Source organism: Chinchilla lanigera, unplaced genomic scaffold, assembly GCF_000276665.1.
Source record: "Chinchilla lanigera isolate Chin_1 unplaced genomic scaffold, ChiLan1.0 scaffold00073, whole genome shotgun sequence".
In the NCBI taxonomy this organism is placed as follows: domain Eukaryota; kingdom Metazoa; phylum Chordata; class Mammalia; order Rodentia; family Chinchillidae; genus Chinchilla; species Chinchilla lanigera.
The window spans coordinates 11084390-11102298 of record NW_004955474.1 but is presented as its reverse complement, the minus strand read 5'-3'; the positions used below and the strand labels follow the sequence as shown (position 1 = coordinate 11102298).

The following is a 17909-nucleotide window of genomic DNA, read 5'->3' as shown; positions in this document are numbered from 1 at the left end:
AAAAAAAAAAAAAAAAAAAAAAAACAAAAAAAAACAATGATATATTTTTTTTTTGTCTTTTTGAGACAGGGTCTTGTTATGCAGGTCAGGCTGACCTTGAGCTCACTTTGTAGCCCAGGCTAGTCTCAGATTGCAAAGATCTTCCTGCCTCAGCCTTCCAAGTGCTGGGATTACAGACATGCACCATCATGGCTGGCCAACACTGACTTTTAATCAGAAGAATAAACATCCCTCTGAGTGATGTTAAACATGTAAGCACATTATTTCTCTCCTGGATATCAGTACAAAATGTTTCCTTGATATATTTGTTAATGTTCTGTAAAATTCTATTCCTTTTACATCAGGAAAGTAAATCTATAAACATCATGACCTTTCTTACCTTAAAATCAATATCTGTACAGCACTTGCACAGAACACAGGGGCCAGTAATTTTTAATACATCTTCTCTCCTCGCATTTTGAACAGTATACTTCGGCAGACAGGGGTGCCATGTCTGAATAACGTAACCTACTGGAACACCGGGAGGAGCCTGGACTTCAATCTACAATAGCAAAAGAATGTATGTAAATGTCATGATAATCGAAGGTCTACAGTTCATGAAGGGGTGAAAATTCTTCCTGAGGTATTTTACAAACTGCCCTGATAACTGCATACTGACCTCCTGAAGGCAGCCAGGGAAACAACAGTCATCACATCTCAACGGCCTCTGCATGGTTATGACTTCGCGGTTTAAATGATCAAGAACCCTCAAGGTAAAAGGTCTCACTGATCCACAGCAGTTTAGGGTGCAGCAATCAGTATCTTCTACTGCAAAGTAAATTCTCTGCCCGAGGCTGTTCTTAATTTCAAATCTGTTATTTGTTTCGATGCCTGTTAAGACTAAAAACATCAAAGGGGAATTTATCATCACAACTTTGTTAAAAATAGTGACTATAATATGCTCTTTAGCTATACCAGGTTTGGTAATTTTTTTGTCTTTTTCAAACAGGGTCTCACTATGCAGTTCAGGCTGGCCTTGAGCTCACTTTGTAGCCCAGGCTGGTCTCATACTTATGACAATCCTCCTGTCTCAGCCTCCCAGAGTGCTGGGATTACAGGCATGCGCCACCAGGCCCGGCCCAGGTTTGGATGATACTTCAAGAAACACACAAAAAAAGAAGAAATGTATTTAGAAGTGATCTAGACTGAGGAGAAAGACAAAGGGAAAGAAAGAGAGGCTATTCTGGTCAGAAGAAATTTTTGAGAAGACAGACATTTATAAGTAGCCTGGTTGACTGTCCCATAGGTCTGCCAGTGTTATATTTGTGGTGGCAGATTTGCCTTTGCTTGCAAAAACTTGTCTTTCTAGGCCAGGGATATAGCTCAGTGGCACAAGTGCCTGCTTGGCAAGCACAAGGTCCTGAGTTCAATTCCCAGCACCCCTGCCCTCAAAAATCCTTCTCTTTCTAGAAATATAATACAGTGAATGCATACCTTCCAGAAGTTCAGTTTGCTGGTGAATCAGAATCTGATCTATCTATTACAAGAAAAAGAAAATTTGTTCATATCACTAATTATTAATGTTTAACATTACCAATTTTAGGTTTCTATTAGGCTTTCATGTTAATAGCTAAAGCATCCTTTGAAATTTTTCACTTAACGTGAGAAACTTCAGGTCAAACAAAACTGATTCACGATGGAATTCCTAAAGCAATTTTCTTTCTAAAAGAGGCTTGAAAAGAAAAAAAAAAAAAAAAAAAAAGAAATGATCATTGTTTTATTCATTTAAAAAGCTTTTTTTTCATACAACTTTTAAATTGTAAGTGTACTTGATATAATCAGTTATGATAGGTGGTAATTTCCTGTATACATTTTATCAATTCCTACTTTCAAAAATGGGTATTTAAGAGTACTTTTTTCTCCAGAGTACTTTTTCAACAATATGGTTATGACTAAATATCTTACATCCTGGTTGAGTGCACTGTGGAAAATAAAGTTAGTAGGATATGCTGGAGATGCACTTCATTTACTTAATACTGATTTGATATCATAACATTTGTCAATATGTTCATAGGCTGGAGACATAGAGCTTTTTCTCCTTTTTTATATACCTGATGTCTTACACCAAATAAATGTTAAACTACATATACCAAACTTCACTATCCTACTGGTATAACAAAATACTGGCCATTTCCTCCCTTGCTGTGTTTTATAAATTATTGGCATTTATAAAATTGAATCTTCCAAAGAGGAAAATGAGCATCATAAATATGTAGTTGTAAAAAAATGAGTCATATTATACACAAAATACTAACTTTTTGTTTCATATCTCTTGATGGAGACCACTGCAAAGCAGCCCTGAGCAGGACTTAAATTAACCAATGGGCTTTCCATGTGTACTTGTGAGTCTGTGCAAGGCCTAGGACCCTTGTCTGAAGATGGGCATTGGACTCATAGTGAGTGAACCTCTGTGAGTCACTGATCCCTACTGAGGCCTGTAATGACAGGTAAAGCCATGAAGCCTCAAAGGATAAAACAAGGTCACAGCCAAGGACATGTGGATCCAATATCAACTAGATAAAGACCATAGCCTTCGGCATCTCACTTCTGGGTGGATTAACTTCATACCTTACTTGGAGAAGTCCTTGAGTGGTTCTGCTCTTCTTGAGCACTCCCCTCCCTTCTTCTGATAATTAAAGAAATCTGGGCCACCCAGAGAAGGTCTTGGTCTTAGCCCCCAGAATCTTGAATTCTGTGAGAGGGCTTTGATCCTCCTGGAGCCCTGAAATCACTCCATTCTCTTTTATATAGCCTTCACCATATACTTACTTGGCAGATTGCAGACCCGATCAATCCACAACAACCAAGGGATGTTATTAATCCAATAACCATATATATATGGTTTGAGACAGGGTCTTACCATGTAGTTCAGACAAGTCTTGAATTCACCATGTAGCCCAGGCTGCCCTCAAACTTGAAGCAATACTCCTGCCTCAGCCTCCCAAATGCTGGGATTACAAGCATGGACCACCATGCCCAGGTTCATACCACTTATTGAAACTAAGCACTAAACTTTATTTAAAATTTCTTTCAGGCCAGGGAGACAGCTCAGTGGCACAGCAGCTGCCTGGCAAGCACAAGGTCCTGAGTTCAACTCCCAGTATCAAAAAAAAGCAAAATTTCTTTCAAGGAAAGTATTCAGTTTGGGGTTGAAATAGTACTGGGTTCAGAACCAAAGTCCAGATTAAAACACTGCCATAGCTTTCTGACCTTGAGCAAACTTGTTTAGTTCCTCTTCTGAAAAATGGTGATTACTGTAGCACCTATATATCAGATTTTTCTGTAAGGATTAAGCAAGATAATACATAGATTATGCTCAGGACAAAGATTATTTAGTGACTATTTGCTAATGACTATTATCAAAGGTTGAATTCAAGATTATAGAAAACACAGTTACCTCATTTATTTGTATTTTGCTTAAAAAGTGAAACTGACCTAGAAGAATCGAAGTAATCTGTTAGCAGATAATATTTTATTATTTCAGGCTTTGGCAAGTTATTCCCTTCATTACTCTGATTAAGTGAACTGGTAGCACAGTTGTGCCTTTTTTGAATATTTTATGCATTTGTAATTACCTGACTTAAATATTCCAGTCCAGGTGGGCAGGACAGTGGAGGTGATGGTGCTGGTGCCCACAATACCCCTATGGGTCCACCTGGCTGATGATTATGTTCTGGTTGATTCTGTATAGGAAATCCGGCTTGGACAGCCCCTGGATATTTGGGTGATGGGACTGAGCAGTCAGTTGGGGAAACTGGATATGTATCCTTGGGTATGCGATGGGGAGGACGTCCTGATCCTAAAATAAGAACCAGTGAAATGATGTATACAAATGGAATGAACACATTTTTAATTACCCTAGGTACTACAAACTGGCCACCTAGAATACCTGTATCTGTGAAGTTTAAGGTGTTTTTTACCTTTTAAGATTTTTCAATGCACTATTTGTGGTTCCATAACCACTTCTATTTTGACTGGTACCCGTGAATAGAGGTAGCATATAGCCAGTCCTTCAAAAACTCAGAAGAAAAAGTGCGCTCCTTACCTGAGAAAGGGTAAGAAAGCCAGCTATGACCTGAAGTCAGTAATATAAACATTTAGACATGCCTTCAGAGAAAAGAGAGATAGTATCAGGTAGAATATCCAAAATAAAAGCTCTAACCAGTATTTCAAGGATCCCCACTCCTGGTGATAATTTTAGAAGTCTAGCAAATGATAGCTCCTGCATGTGTAAACCTGGAAGTGGTTTTCTTCTTTCTCCCCAAGGGATTTTTGAGATTTGAGATGTTTTTGTTTATCAGAACTGCAGAGGAGGGCAGTTCTATCATTTGGTGAGCAGAAGTCAGTGATGTTGCTAAACATCTTAAAATGCCTAAAACAGTTCCCTGAAAAGAAAAATTTTCCATCTGAAAATATTACAGTATCACTGCTGAGAAGGCTGGGTGTAGAAATAAGGGAATGTCAACTATTCCAGCACAAATTACATATCTGGGTCAACAGTTTGCCTGGAGTGGTTCCCCTCCACCAGTATTAAAGATGGAACCCAAGTTCTCCCTACCACTGAGCTATAGCCTCAGCAATGTTTACTTTTCATTGTAAAGCAAAATCTCATTAAGTTGCCCACTTTGGCCTTGAATTTGCTATTCTCTTGCCTCTGCCTCCTAAATAGCTAAGATTACAGGTATACGCCACTGCACCTAGCTTGCCTAAAGTTCTAATCCATGGAATATTCCTTTCCTATGTCTGTATCCATGAAAACATATGCAATATTTGGGTTAGAAATTTAAATTTCATAATTTAACAGCCCATGGTCTCTGAAAAATACAGTTTGAAAAGTAAGGGTGGCAAAAGTTCTAAGAAGCAAAATTCCTTTAAAAACTTGATTAGAGCAGAGAAAAATATAACCCTGAATACTTTATAATCTCTGAATGTATGACTACAATGAAGTATCATAAACTTATCTGTACTATATTAATTCTATATGAATGGAATATATTCTAAGAAATGTGTTCTATAATATTTCAACATTAAAAACTACATAGCAGGATGTAGTGGGACATGCCTATAACCCCAGCACTAGGGAACCTGAAGGCAAGAGATTGCCATGAGTATGAGGCCAGTCTGGGCTACACGTTGAGTTCAAGGCCAGCCTGAACTCCATACTAAGAACCTGTCTCAAAAAACAAAGATGAATAAACAAAAATGCATAGAAAAACCTAAACAAATGACATAGAATAGGCAATATATAAGTATTTTCACATGAAAACATTTCTGAAAAAATTCACATCCCATTAAAAAATAGGTCTCATAACAGACCAAACTTTGTAACAATGCTTTTAATATACTTTTATAATTTATTCCTTCAACAGCTAATAAATAGTTATAGGTAATAACATGTCACTGGCTGTGTTGTAGAACTACACCAGACACTTATCAGAGAAGGAACATGCTCCTGTTGAGCTTATGGTCAACTTCTGGGAGACAAAAAGAAAAAGATTTCATATTAGTGTGACAGAAAAAATACATGGCAATATCAAGATTCAAGGCAGTTACTTTAGATACATATAACTTTTTTTTGTCTTTTTGAGACAAGTTCTCGCTATTCAGTTCAGGCTGACTTTGAGCTCACTTTGTAGCCTGCGCTAGCCTCAAACTTGCAACGATCCTCCAGCCTCAGCCTCCCGAGGGCTGGGATTACAGGTATGTGCCACCAAGCCCGGCTTAGATACATATAATTTACTTGGAGATCAAAAAATGACAAAGGAAAGCTTTACATAAAGATATGGTGAGAAAAGCTCTAGGCAGAAAGAAGAACAAATGAAAAAACCTATGCTTTGGGAATAAACTGCATATTTGGAAACAAGGAAATCATGAGAAAATAAGAATGGCTGTCACCGAAGGAACGGGACATAGTTCCTCTCTGGAGGGTCTTGGAGAGGTGTTTGTTTTACATTCCAAGTGGCAGGTGTTGGAGGATTCTGAGTAGAAGGGTGAGTTCCATGATGTCACCTGTACCTCACAAAGGTTTTAGAATTTCTGAGCACCGGGACACACATGAACTATGTACACCCTTTGTATGTTAAATATACTTTAAATGATCCCTAAATTTCTTGTAATACCTAACTTAAATAGCTGTCACAATACATTGTTTAGGGAATAGTGCCAAGTCAAATGTCTGCACATGTTCAGAAAGGTGCATTTTAATTTTTAAATATCTTTCTGCTGTGGTTGGTTATGAGAAAACTTGCAGAGCTGACAATGGTTACTTCCTAAATACATTGTGAGATTAAGTGTGTAAACCCACATGATCTTCACATTTAAAACAATGCCTAGAGTGCAGTGAACTCTTGATTTTAAGCTGACTTTATTATTAACATCATTATCATCTCAGGGTGAGTACTATAGATCGCCCTGGTTTGGGGAACCAAAACAAAGCTATTTTTTCTAATAAACCCTCAAGTTTAATTACTCCTCAAGTTAGTTTTGTAGGCCTAGTTTTAGGTAGCTGTGGGATGGATTATTCTCTAAGTTCTCTGGGTAAATATTAAGGCTTGCTCTTAGTTATCTCGCTGAAAACAAATTCTGTAAGAATTTACAACAGAGATCCTCACCCTTGGCTTCACATTAGCATCACTTAGGATACTAAAAACTGAAGTCCTTGAGTTCAGAGGTCTGATTTAATTTTTCTGGGATGGTGCTCTGGTCTGAGCATTTTTAAGGGTTTCTGCAGGACACTTAAGGTAGCCATGACTGAAAATTACCACCTTAGAACCTTGTTGCCGACCTGGATAAGTTCTAGAATTCACTGGAACATTTTAAAGACAGTTAAATAGGCTGCTCAGCCCCCAAGCAAATTGGTGTGCTCAGAGAAGAAACCAAAACGGATACACACTTTTATCTATACCTGATCGTCTTTGATCCTAAGCCCCTTTGATATTCTTTCAATATATGGTTATCGTGCATACTTGTAAACGTGGGTATACCAAAACGTTTGCCATCTCCAAGGGTCTAATTATATTGAGAACTGCATTATGTTTAAGGAAAATTTCTGAATTCTTTTAAGCATCCGTTAAAACAAAAACACGTTCCCTACTACAGAATAGAATGATTCATACTTTTCTTAATGAATGCAAAGCATGATTCAGCGTGTATACAAAAATAAGCTTTCACGTGTTACAAAACGTAAATGAGAATTAGTCCAAGGTAGCCTCATTTCTATTGATTGCAACTTCCATTTTTAAGCAATTTTATCATTTTTTTCTTTTGTTCTCATCAAACACGATCTCAAACATTGCCTAACTCAAAAACAGCTATGGACACATGTCCTGTCCTGTCATATATGATCAGAATTTTCAGAACAGAGGAATGAAATGATAAGTACAATATTTCTCATTATCTAAGGTTTGAGGTTTAACTATATGCAGTTTGTATTTCAGTTGCTAATGTACACTCTATTGATTCTATTAGTTCTGCTTTCTACTTTTTATTGTCTTCTGCATTAAAAATATATTAATCCTGTAGAATATACATAGTACAAAACAAAATGAGCAATAGCTAAGCTCCCAAATTTTACTAAGTACAGGTTTAATACTAACTACTAAATGGAGAAACACATTCTTTTCCCCTCTTCTCTTGCTCTATCTTGGGGGTATCAATTAATTACTATTACTTTTCTTTTTCAGTCACATATTTTACCTTGTAATGTTGCTGGTGGATTCTGACTGGTACGCCCAGGTGGCAAATTTGTTCCTGGACGAGGAATATCCATTTGGATGTCTGCAATTCAAGGAGAAATAAATACATGTCCACTTAAATAAAATTATATTAGAAAGGAAAACACATTGTTAGACAATTTTCACTTGTATGGTCTTAAACAGTATTGAAATAAGCAAAATAAATTCACTTCACATTGGTTGTACCTATTATCAGAGCTAATCTGTAGTAAAACCCTGTTTCTAACCATTTTCCTTTTTAATAAAATGAGACAGCTAAGTGACTGGGGCTACATTTCTAGTTCTTCAAATATGTTTATGAATGTTTAGTCCCCTCCTTTTATTTTGTGCTATTAGAAAAAAGAGCTTTAGAAGCAGTATAGACTATGAACAAAGCAATGAATAAAAGTAGCTGGATGTTGTGATGCTAATGGTAGGATTATGGATGGTTTTAAACATACCTATAACCCCTGCTGGGGGAATCATTTTTAAAATATTTAAAACAGGGCTGGGGATGTAGCTCAGTAGTAGAGTTCTGGCCTTGCATGCACAAGGCCCTGGGTTTGATCCCCAGCACCACAAAAACAAACAAATAAAATATTTAAAATAATGCCTGTATTTATCTTTTTTGTGCTCACTCTGGACCTACACTAATCATGTTGAAGAATACGAAATTTCTAACGTACAATTCATTCTGAGCTAAAAAACCATAATATTTAATTACACTAAGCTACCATATTAAACTTTGTTATCTACTAATAATTAGGACAATGGTTCACTTTCTTAGTTCTTTATACTCATATGTCTCTAGTGATACATTTATCTACCTGAATCATTTTTTTTTTTTTTTTTTGTCTTTTTGAGACAGGGTCTCACTATGTAGTTCAGGCTGGCCTTGAACTCACAAGGATCCTCTTGCCTCAGCCTCCTGAGTGCTGCTGAGATTACAGGAGTGTGCCACCACGCCTGGCTTGAATCATCTCTTATGTCATGGGGCTATAGTGGTTCTGCCTTCACAGAAGATACACTTATACTTTCTCCTCTATTTTCTTATAATTTAATATTTATAAGTACAAAATCAATTGCTTCCTAATCATGGTGATGGCTCATCACATGAATATGAAAAAATTTATTCAAACTTTGAGTCTAATGTTTTGTGTAAGTGTTGCTGGTATAAACTTTCAAGTAAGCCTCAGTTTAATCATGTGAGTTTATCAAGAAGGCTACACTGCATGCCCTCATTTCAACCATTGCATAGTAACTCCCTCAGAATGCAGGCCATACAAATTGAGGAAATTCAAGTAGCAAAGAAACTCTACTTCAATGTGGCCTGTTCCTTGCACAGAAAGTACACATCCACCAAATTATGGCAAATCTAAAATACCATAGGTCAGGCCATCTAAATCATTCTCTGCTGTTTCTCACCTGCAGGTGAACATTTCTCTGCCTGTCAAGATCCTGTTGTGGCCTACATCACAAATCTGATCTCAAAACAACAGGATCAGATTCAGATCAGATTTCAAGCACACATAGTCCAAATCTGATTTAAAACTCTCCCCTTGACTGGCATGTCACATGCTGGCACCTCCTAACAGCCACTATTATTTCACTAATGTAAAACACATACACATTTTTCAGGAGCGTAAGAATTCAAAAAATCAACTGCTCATAATACCTAGTTTGTGTACCAGAGCAATGACCCCAGATTCAGGAAGTCCAGGATGAATTCATGCAAAGAAAAAATAAGTTGAGCAGGTAGATGGATGTTCAAATGGATGAGCGAGTACATGAATTACAGGTCAATTTCTACACATTGAAGTGCAAACTAAAAAGCATATGGCTGTCACACTACATTTAAGATATATTATTTTTAGTTCTTTATATATGTATAGTATACATCCCAAGCATATTTATATATAAACACATTATTCCTACTTATGCACAATATACATATACAAGCATACAATTTTACATACAAAACTGAAGAGCTAAAAGATGACTATGATCATGGTAAATGGACCTTCCTTTGTTTTCTAGGTATTTTTTGTTAGTACATGTGTGCAGTACGTTACGATTACATTCATTGTGGGGCGTCAGTCCATGGACATCCCATTTAAAATGCTTTTTACTTCTCTTTCTTTTTTCCTCTCACCCTCCTCCCTCAGCTCTAGCTCCCTTTCCCATATCTGTTGCTTATTATCCTTTATTTTTCTAACTCAAGTTAAATCATATTAAAAATTTCCATCACATCAAACAGCTTAATTACGTATAAATTCACATTTTAAAAGCTTTGAGTTTTAAAAATAAAACTCAGTCCACACCGCTACTCACAGATGACCCCAAAACTTCTTGTCCAAGGGACAGGAGAACAAGGAGTAAAAAGGGAAAAATGATTAACACGTATGTACAGATTTGTAAAAGTGTTATTTGTTCACACATGCTCTTTTTCTTCCTGTTTGTTACATTATTTTGAGTCTTAGAATAGAGTGAGAATAAACACCTCTCGACATAACTAGTGTAGAATGAAATCTGGATACTCACTGCACAATAGTTTATATGCAACAATTACATAATATATCAAGGATTAATATTGGTATTTCCTAATCTCTGGTGCAAAAAATTAAGTGGTCCTTAATCATGTCACATGTGCTAATTTAAATGAAGCACTGTGTCTGACGGATAAAGTCATCTAGCTTATGGATGATGTCTGCTTGTCTTCTGTGTTGTCATAAGACCCTTTGGCTTTCTTAACCTTTGTGGATCGATTCCAAGATACTCTACAAGAAGTGACTGAAAACTGGTAAAATTAAAGAAAAAACTTATTGCAGCAAAATACACATTGCCAAGAACTGTCAGATAAACTTGTACAAGGTGAGAGGGAATATTCTGAGTATTCTAGGGGGATTAACGGTACTTTGTGACCACTTCTTCTTGATCTACAGTTTTGGGCAACTTCTGTCAAATGAAAACATTAAGGATGTGTTTGTCCACCACTCTCCCTGGATCTGGCAGAGTGTGACTTTTGGCTCTTCCCCAAAGTCGAAATGCCCATGAAATGTAAACATTTTAAACAGATTCGGGACAACCAGCCAGCCATGGCGTCACAACTAAAGACAAGAAAGAGGACTTCCTGAACTGCTTCAGAGTGGCAAGTATGATGGGATGAGTGTGTTTGAAGCAAGGGGGAATAATTTGAGGGGAATTAATAGCAATGTATTTTTTTACTATAATAACTCTTTTAAGTTTTAAACTTTCATTGTATTTTTCCATCATAGCTTATATACTGTATAACTCAATTTTGGGAATAATTAGCTATGTCACCAGTTAACTTAATTAGTTCATATGTTTAACATAAATAGTGGCTCCTATAATTCCTATCAAAAAGAAAGTTCCAGAAAGACATTAGGAAAAGAGGAAATCATAGTTATGATGTACCCAACAGGCAAAAAGTCTAATAAGTTAGTCATACTATAGGTAGTTATCATTGGAATGATAACTAATCCAGAACAAATACAAATCTGCAGAATATCTGATTCCTACACTCTCTTTCCTAAAATGAAAACTTTGGGGGTGGGGGTTTGAGGTGCCTGTCATATACTATAAAAGCACATTTCTACTAATGTCATTCCATCAAAAACTATAAGTTCCTGCCAATGAACCACTGATACCCCAAACTAACAAGTAAACCAAAGAGACAAAGGGAAAAAAGCCAATCTTTAAAGTGAGTTATTTTCATTGGACTGATGTACTATTTTTGCAAGGTCTTTCTAAACAACCCCGAGCTCCTTGGCAAATCTGAACCTCTTCCTTAAAACAAGGAAACTAAGCCCACAGACAAAAAAAGCTATTTAACATTCCACAGCTCACTAACTGGCTGAATTCAGATGACCAGTGACTGGGTCCTTTATACCCATTTCCTTATTTCATTGAAATTTTAAAAAAAGGACTGACAACTTTCAGCGTAATTTGGTAGAGATTATCTTTCAGGTATCTTATATGAAACAGAAAAGCCTTGAATTTCAATTTACTCTTAAAGCCATATGCTTTCCCGAGGCTCGGTAAGTTTTTAATAAGCGTTTAGTCAGATAAAACTTGGAAAAAGAAAAAAATAAAGTGCCGGTTTTAAAATCAAGAACTACTCAGTGTAGCGCTAGAGAATATATGTGTGTGCGCACACATGTACAGATATAGAGACATTTCCTACATAGATATTCATTTCTTATGATACTTTTGTAGCTGTCAAGGAACACTAATTTCAAGGAGAATTTATTGCATGTATACAGCACGTAGAGGTCTATATGACAATGAAGACATCTAAATATATTGTTTAAAATGTTCAAGTAGGGGCTGGGGATTTAGCTCAGCGGCAAAAGCGCCTGCCTGGCAAGCGCAAGGTCGTGAGTTCGGTTCCTGGTACCAGAGAAAAACCAAAAAAAATAAATAAATAAATAAATAAAATGTTCAAGTATTATGATTAAAAGCAACAATGCTATAAGAACAGGTTTTGTGGATACTGGTTTAGAGGGCAGTAGCATTCTCGGGAAAGTTGGATCTGAATTGAAAACCGCGAGGTCAGCCACACAGAGGCCTTGGCCTATGTTCTGAACTGCGAAGCAGCTGTGAACAAGAGACCCTCTCAGGCAGATGCAGTGAGGCTGTAAAGACCTTGGCTTGCTCAAGGTAATGAAAGGCCTGTACAGAGCACAGGAGGGAGAGACCTGAGGATGGAGAGGGGTCATTTCACACACCTTTAACATCCATCCAACCACCTCCTTCAGAAATCCAATGGAGCCTTTCTATCATTTTTCACAGGCCCAGAAGTGCTAGAAAAGCCAGAGCGGTATGAAATGAAAGTTCAGCTGTTAGAAAAGTTCACGAAAGACAAACAGCGCGATCCGCCTAACACTTCTCATTGAGAAACTATCACTCTTACTAACCATAGATCTCCGTTGCTTAAATGAAAGAAAGAAATGACTGCTTGTCATTGGCCGTGGAAGTGGCCATGCTCAAACTACCAGGAATAACTACATAAGTACAACCCATGAGACCCAGAGAGTGAGCTCGGAGTAGCAATGACGTGAAAAATATTTGAAATAACAAACGCTAACTTATTTTGTTTTGAAAATATAATAGTGTTTAATTTTATTAAAGTTCTAATACTGAGTTCGGAGCACTGTCCCCAAGCTCCATGAATCCTTACAAGTCCCTAGGAGTAATATTAATATTAAATTCCCCCTCATTCCTGGGGAGCAGGGGGTTGGTAAATAACCAATTTCCAAATGAGATTTGGAAGGGCTTGTTCCTGAAAACTAAGTTCTCCTGTCTTCTGTCCTATTGGTGTAGAATCTCAGACCCAAACTCTCCTCTCTCTGTACTTCCTCAAAGAGAAAGATCAGAGGTGTCATTATCCCCTAAGCTCTTGAGATTCCAGCTGTGGAGAAATTAACCTAGTTGGGGATTCAGGTTGAGCGGCCCTTAGAAAGATGTGGACAGGGAGAGGGAAATACAAAAGAAAAAAAAACCTACTAAAAGGCACTTAAGACACAAGATTGTGCCAGATATGTGTAGATTTTTAAAGTGGTAAAGCTTTTTCTTGGTACCAGGAATTGAACTCAGGACCTTGTGCTTGCCAGGCAGGTGCTTGTGCTGCTGAGCTATATCCCTGGCCCCTAGATTGTTAAAGTGAAATTTGCGGACAAGAAGGTCCAAGGGACAGGAGAGAGAAGAGTGGAATGGGAAAATGATTAACGTATATGTACCAATTCCCCAGGATGAATGTACTTATTCTACCATATCAAAAACATACACTAATTCGAGACTAGTTTTTTAAAAAATGAATGTCCATGGATTCCTTCAAATGACTTTTTTTTCAGGGCTGAAGAGGAACCTAGGGCTTTTTACAGGTTAGGAAATCAACCACTTTACTGCTAATTTACATTCCCAGCCCAAATAACCTCTTTTCCTGATAAAAGTAAGAAAATCAGTGTAGGAGAAGCTTATGGTGCACTAGAAGCAGTATAGTACTATTGAGGGCTTTTTTTTTTCCCAGTATAGGGAGAAATAAGCCCACCTAGCCAGACTCTTGCAGGAGGATGGAACCCTGTGAATAGCAAAGGAAATACACCCAAGAGTATTCCTATCCGGTCCTAGAGAAGACCACCTCCAGACAACTGGAGGCGAATGGAGAATCTGGAAAGCCACTCGATAAGTAGAATAGTGTCCACAAAGGGTCAGAAAGCAGAAAAATACCTGGGCATGAGGTAAGCCAAGAGAGACAGCTCTAATTTACAGAAGATAAAGTGGAGGGATGACAGAAGATAAAGTGGAGGGATGACAGACTGCGGGCACCCCTGTAGCGGAGGGACCTTGGGCCGTTCAGGAGGTGTAACTACTGGAATTGTGCTCAGAAAAAAAAAAAAACAACAGGGAAAGTGCGGTAGTGAACAAAGACAAGATTCACCATAGGAAAGAAGAGTAAATGAGTAACAGAACTGGGAGAGGAGCTAAAGGGAATGCTTTAGAACTCTAAAGTGGAAAGGAAATTGAAGATTGAAAACATCTTGAATGGCAGAAAAGCTGCGAAGTGTCAGAACATATGCTCAAGGACAACAAACCACTCACCCGCCACAATAAGAGGACTCGGGAAAAGGCTCTGCCACCAAACTGAAGAACCATCAGCAAGGTGGGCGCGTTTAGTACATTTAATGGGAGCAGGAAAAAAAAAATAGCCTCACGGATAGTAAACTGAATCTTCCCGCAGGATGTGTAAGGTACTTTGGGGAAGTCATGAAAAGGTGCAACCTCAAGGATGGAGCAACTGTAAACACACACACACAGAGATTTAGTAGGCATGGTGGCCTATTCCTGTAAACCTAACCTTTGGAAGGCTGAGACAGGAGGATCGTGATTTCCAAGCAAGCCTGGGCTACAGAGCAAGACCCTGTCACAAAATAAAACAGAACAGGTAGTGATTTCCTTCACTTGTGAAAAGGAAATGCGTGTCCATAGTGTAAAGATTTAGACTTCATTTTTAGTAGATCCCAGATGTGAAGGCTGAAAAAAAGAAAGTGCTTTCATATTTATGTAATTCTGGAAACACAACGTCGGCTTTGCAGCCTGGAAATTGTGGGGCTGTAACTTCGGCTACTGGACCTCAGATCAGAGAGACCTGGTAAGGAGAGAACCCCCAAACGGGAAAGGAAGTGTTCAGGTTGGAGATTCGAGTGTGTGCTCCCAGTGTGGGGGAGCCAGGGAAGGGGAAGGAACTTAGAAATTGAGAGAAAAATCTCAGCGTTGGAGCTTCCTAAGAAGCGGGTGCTCCGCCCAGATTTTCAAAACTAGAGAGACCACGCTCGCACAGGGGCAGTCCTGGAAAAGGCACGTGCTCCCCAGAATAGGATAAGAGGTAATAAAAACTGAAAGCGCCTTACCAAAACACAAGGCAACCACAGCTTGGGCGGGTGCTGGGGGTCTCGGGGACCACAAGCCAGGGTCTGACCCTGCCCCTTGACCTTTCCACCGCAATACCCGCTGCTCTGCCCTGACCTCAACTCCCCCTCCCACTTGGGGGCGGCGCTGATTGGCCGCAGCCGCCGTCACTCTCCCGGGCCGTCTCAGCGATTGGGTGCGGTTCTAATGCCCGGAGGGTTCTCAGCTGCGGTCCCCTGGGACTGGGCTAACCAGGCAGGGCAGGCGGGGAACCCGAGCCGAGAGGGCGCCTAGCTGCAGCTGCGCAGTTCCCGGCCCAACCGACTAAAGCTAACTTTCAAGTCCTTTCTGCAGTGCTGGGTACTGCTGTGAGAAATTACATTAATGCACGTAATACTCCGCTTTAACTCTTACAATTCTCGGCATAGTTACATAACTAAAGAGAAGCAGCAAACTTATTAGAAAAACCTCGGGCAGGCACACAATATTAGAAAACGTGACAGGTGGGGCTCTGCAGACGCACTTAGAACTAGATTTCTAGGTGATGCTTGTACAGGCTGCAGTTTGAGGACCACTGTTTTACCACACCGAATCAGATCCTGAATTTGAGGCAGGCAGCCCCTAGGTTTGAACCATCCCTATAGTTTCTAAATAAAGACAGTACATTTCTTCACAGACCATAGGCAGTGAAAGTCAGGGTCTAAGGACGTGAGCGAGTGGAGGCAGGATGCAAACCCCGCAACCCTGCTCTGGAACCAAGGGTCTCCGACACCGCGCCTTCTCGCCCCGGCCTTTCCCCTACCCCTGGCATTCTGGGACTCACTGCGCTGGTATTCTGGAGTCCCGAGCATAGCTTGGGCTACAACGAGAATTCCAATCAATACTATTCAACGAAAGCAGGCTTTACTAGCCATTCCTTCTAACACCCTACTACGCTTAAAATGTGGGGAGTCCAGCTCCTGCCCGGGTTCAAGGCTGCCCTGCACGAGCTGTGATGCAGGGAAGCAGAGCCCTGGGGGTCGCTCCGGGGCGGGGCAGGTGTTCAGCTAGAAGAGCTAGGAAGCCTTGCTGAGCCCGTGCGCCTCTTCCTGCCCCTTCCCTAAAGCTCTTGAAGCCCTGTCCCCAACCTCCACCGCACAACTTCCATCCCCAAAGCAAAGAAAATCTGTAGGTCTTTGTGCACAGCCTCCTCCGAGGCCCAGGCAGGTTGCCCTGGGATTTGGGGGTTGCAGCCTCGCAGAAGACACCGCAACTTGCTCACCTGCAGCTGCCCGGGTTCTGGTGCAGGAATCTGCTACACCTGCGGGGGAGTCTCTGCTCCCGGGAGGCCCTGGGGAAGGCACAGAGATTTGCACCTTCCCTGAAGTTAGCGCAGAAGGAGCCTGGGAGTGAATGGCACCCAAAAAACTCCAGCTGCTTAAGTTTTCGTTTCCTACAGTTCAGTTAGACACAATTTCCTTTGCCGCCCTCCCACTCTCCCACGCCTATGCTGGGAGGAGCTGCTGCCCCTGTCCGCCTTCCTGTTCCTTCGAGGGGCCTCAGAAACGTGCCCTAGAGGAGATGGATTGAGATGTGTGTCTCCACCTGGAGCTGGGAAGTCATAAACTAGGGAGTGACCTTTTCTGGGAACTCGGTTAACTCTGGCCTTGGGTTGCTGTAAGTTAGATTACAAGTGACTAGGCACTGTGATTTTTTTTTTTTGTTTTTGGTGCCTTTCATTTCTTGCTCTCTTGCTTTTTTAACCACATGATGTTTTAAATGTGTTTCAGAAGTCTAGTTGTTGTAGGTAGCTGAGTTAGATAGAAATATTATAGGTAGTCAGGCAGGGCCAGGCCCTTCAAGCCTGGGACAAAAGATTCCTTGCAAATGGAGGAAGAAGTACTTCTGTGTCCGGCCAGATTTCAAGACAAAAGATTAAACAAATGCACTCACAGATCTCTATAGGGATGCACATCAGGGATTGATATTCTAAATAGGTAGCGATCACCTTGAGTCACTGATCCAACCCCTTACAGCACAGTGAGCTGGCTGAAACCCATTGTGTATAAACCTTGTTGGTTTTACACCAAATGTGTCAGTTCTGGGGGGGCAAAGAGAGAGCCATTTCCCGCGTCCTGTAGTGAATCCAGCTGCAAGGCTGCCAGGCACAGATGTTGCACACACTTTCTGGTGGTAGGCTGAAAATTGTCCTCAGAGTGCCCTCCGGCTTCTGATTTCCTTCCCTAGATCCTCACTGTGAAGTGGTTACCCTTCTCTGCTCCTTGCTGGTACCTGGGGTCTTGCATATCTACGGCAGGAAGGCCAAACTGGAGAGGGTAAGCCCTCCATGGCCTTCCCACTCACCCAACCCGCCACCCTCTTTCTTGTTCCTTGGAGAGGCTGCAGAAACATTTGCCTGGCATTGGTGAATTAGGATGTGGGCACCCCTGGATAAGTTGCTAGTTGGGGAGGGACCTGCTCAGGGTGGGGTTGTCTACAAGATGCTCCTTATACCCTACCCTCCATCCCTAGAGTCCTGTGACTTTTCATAGAGGAGAAATGGAAGATTGATTAACATGCCTTTTATTTTCTTTCAGATTTCTTAAGTAGCTGCTCTATTTCCTGTTTAGGTCTCTTTTTGCGTTACATGGAAGAAAAGACAGAGTGTACCTGTTGTGTTGTATTTTACCTAGACATGGGCACTTTGGTTCCTTTTAAAAATCTATTATATATATATATATATATATATAT

At 40.1% G+C, this 17909-nt stretch overlaps 1 protein-coding gene across 1 annotated transcript in view; it reads right to left on the bottom strand.

Annotated features, from left to right (window-relative positions):
- The window catches only part of LOC102019692 (phospholipid scramblase 1-like), an 18723-nt gene extending 3437 nt beyond the window's left edge, over positions 1 to 15286 (bottom strand). Inside the window, exons 1-6 of the mRNA XM_005401437.1 lie at positions 15182 to 15286; positions 7735 to 7815; positions 3615 to 3838; positions 1474 to 1516; positions 659 to 879; positions 380 to 541 (exon numbers count right to left, since the gene is read on the bottom strand). Coding sequence (XP_005401494.1) covers positions 380 to 541; positions 659 to 879; positions 1474 to 1516; positions 3615 to 3838; positions 7735 to 7807 — 723 coding nt within the window. The 5' untranslated portion in view covers positions 7808 to 7815; positions 15182 to 15286. The remainder of the gene's footprint in view (positions 1 to 379; positions 542 to 658; positions 880 to 1473; positions 1517 to 3614; positions 3839 to 7734; positions 7816 to 15181) is intronic.
- Between the last annotated feature and the right edge of the window lie 2623 nt (positions 15287 to 17909).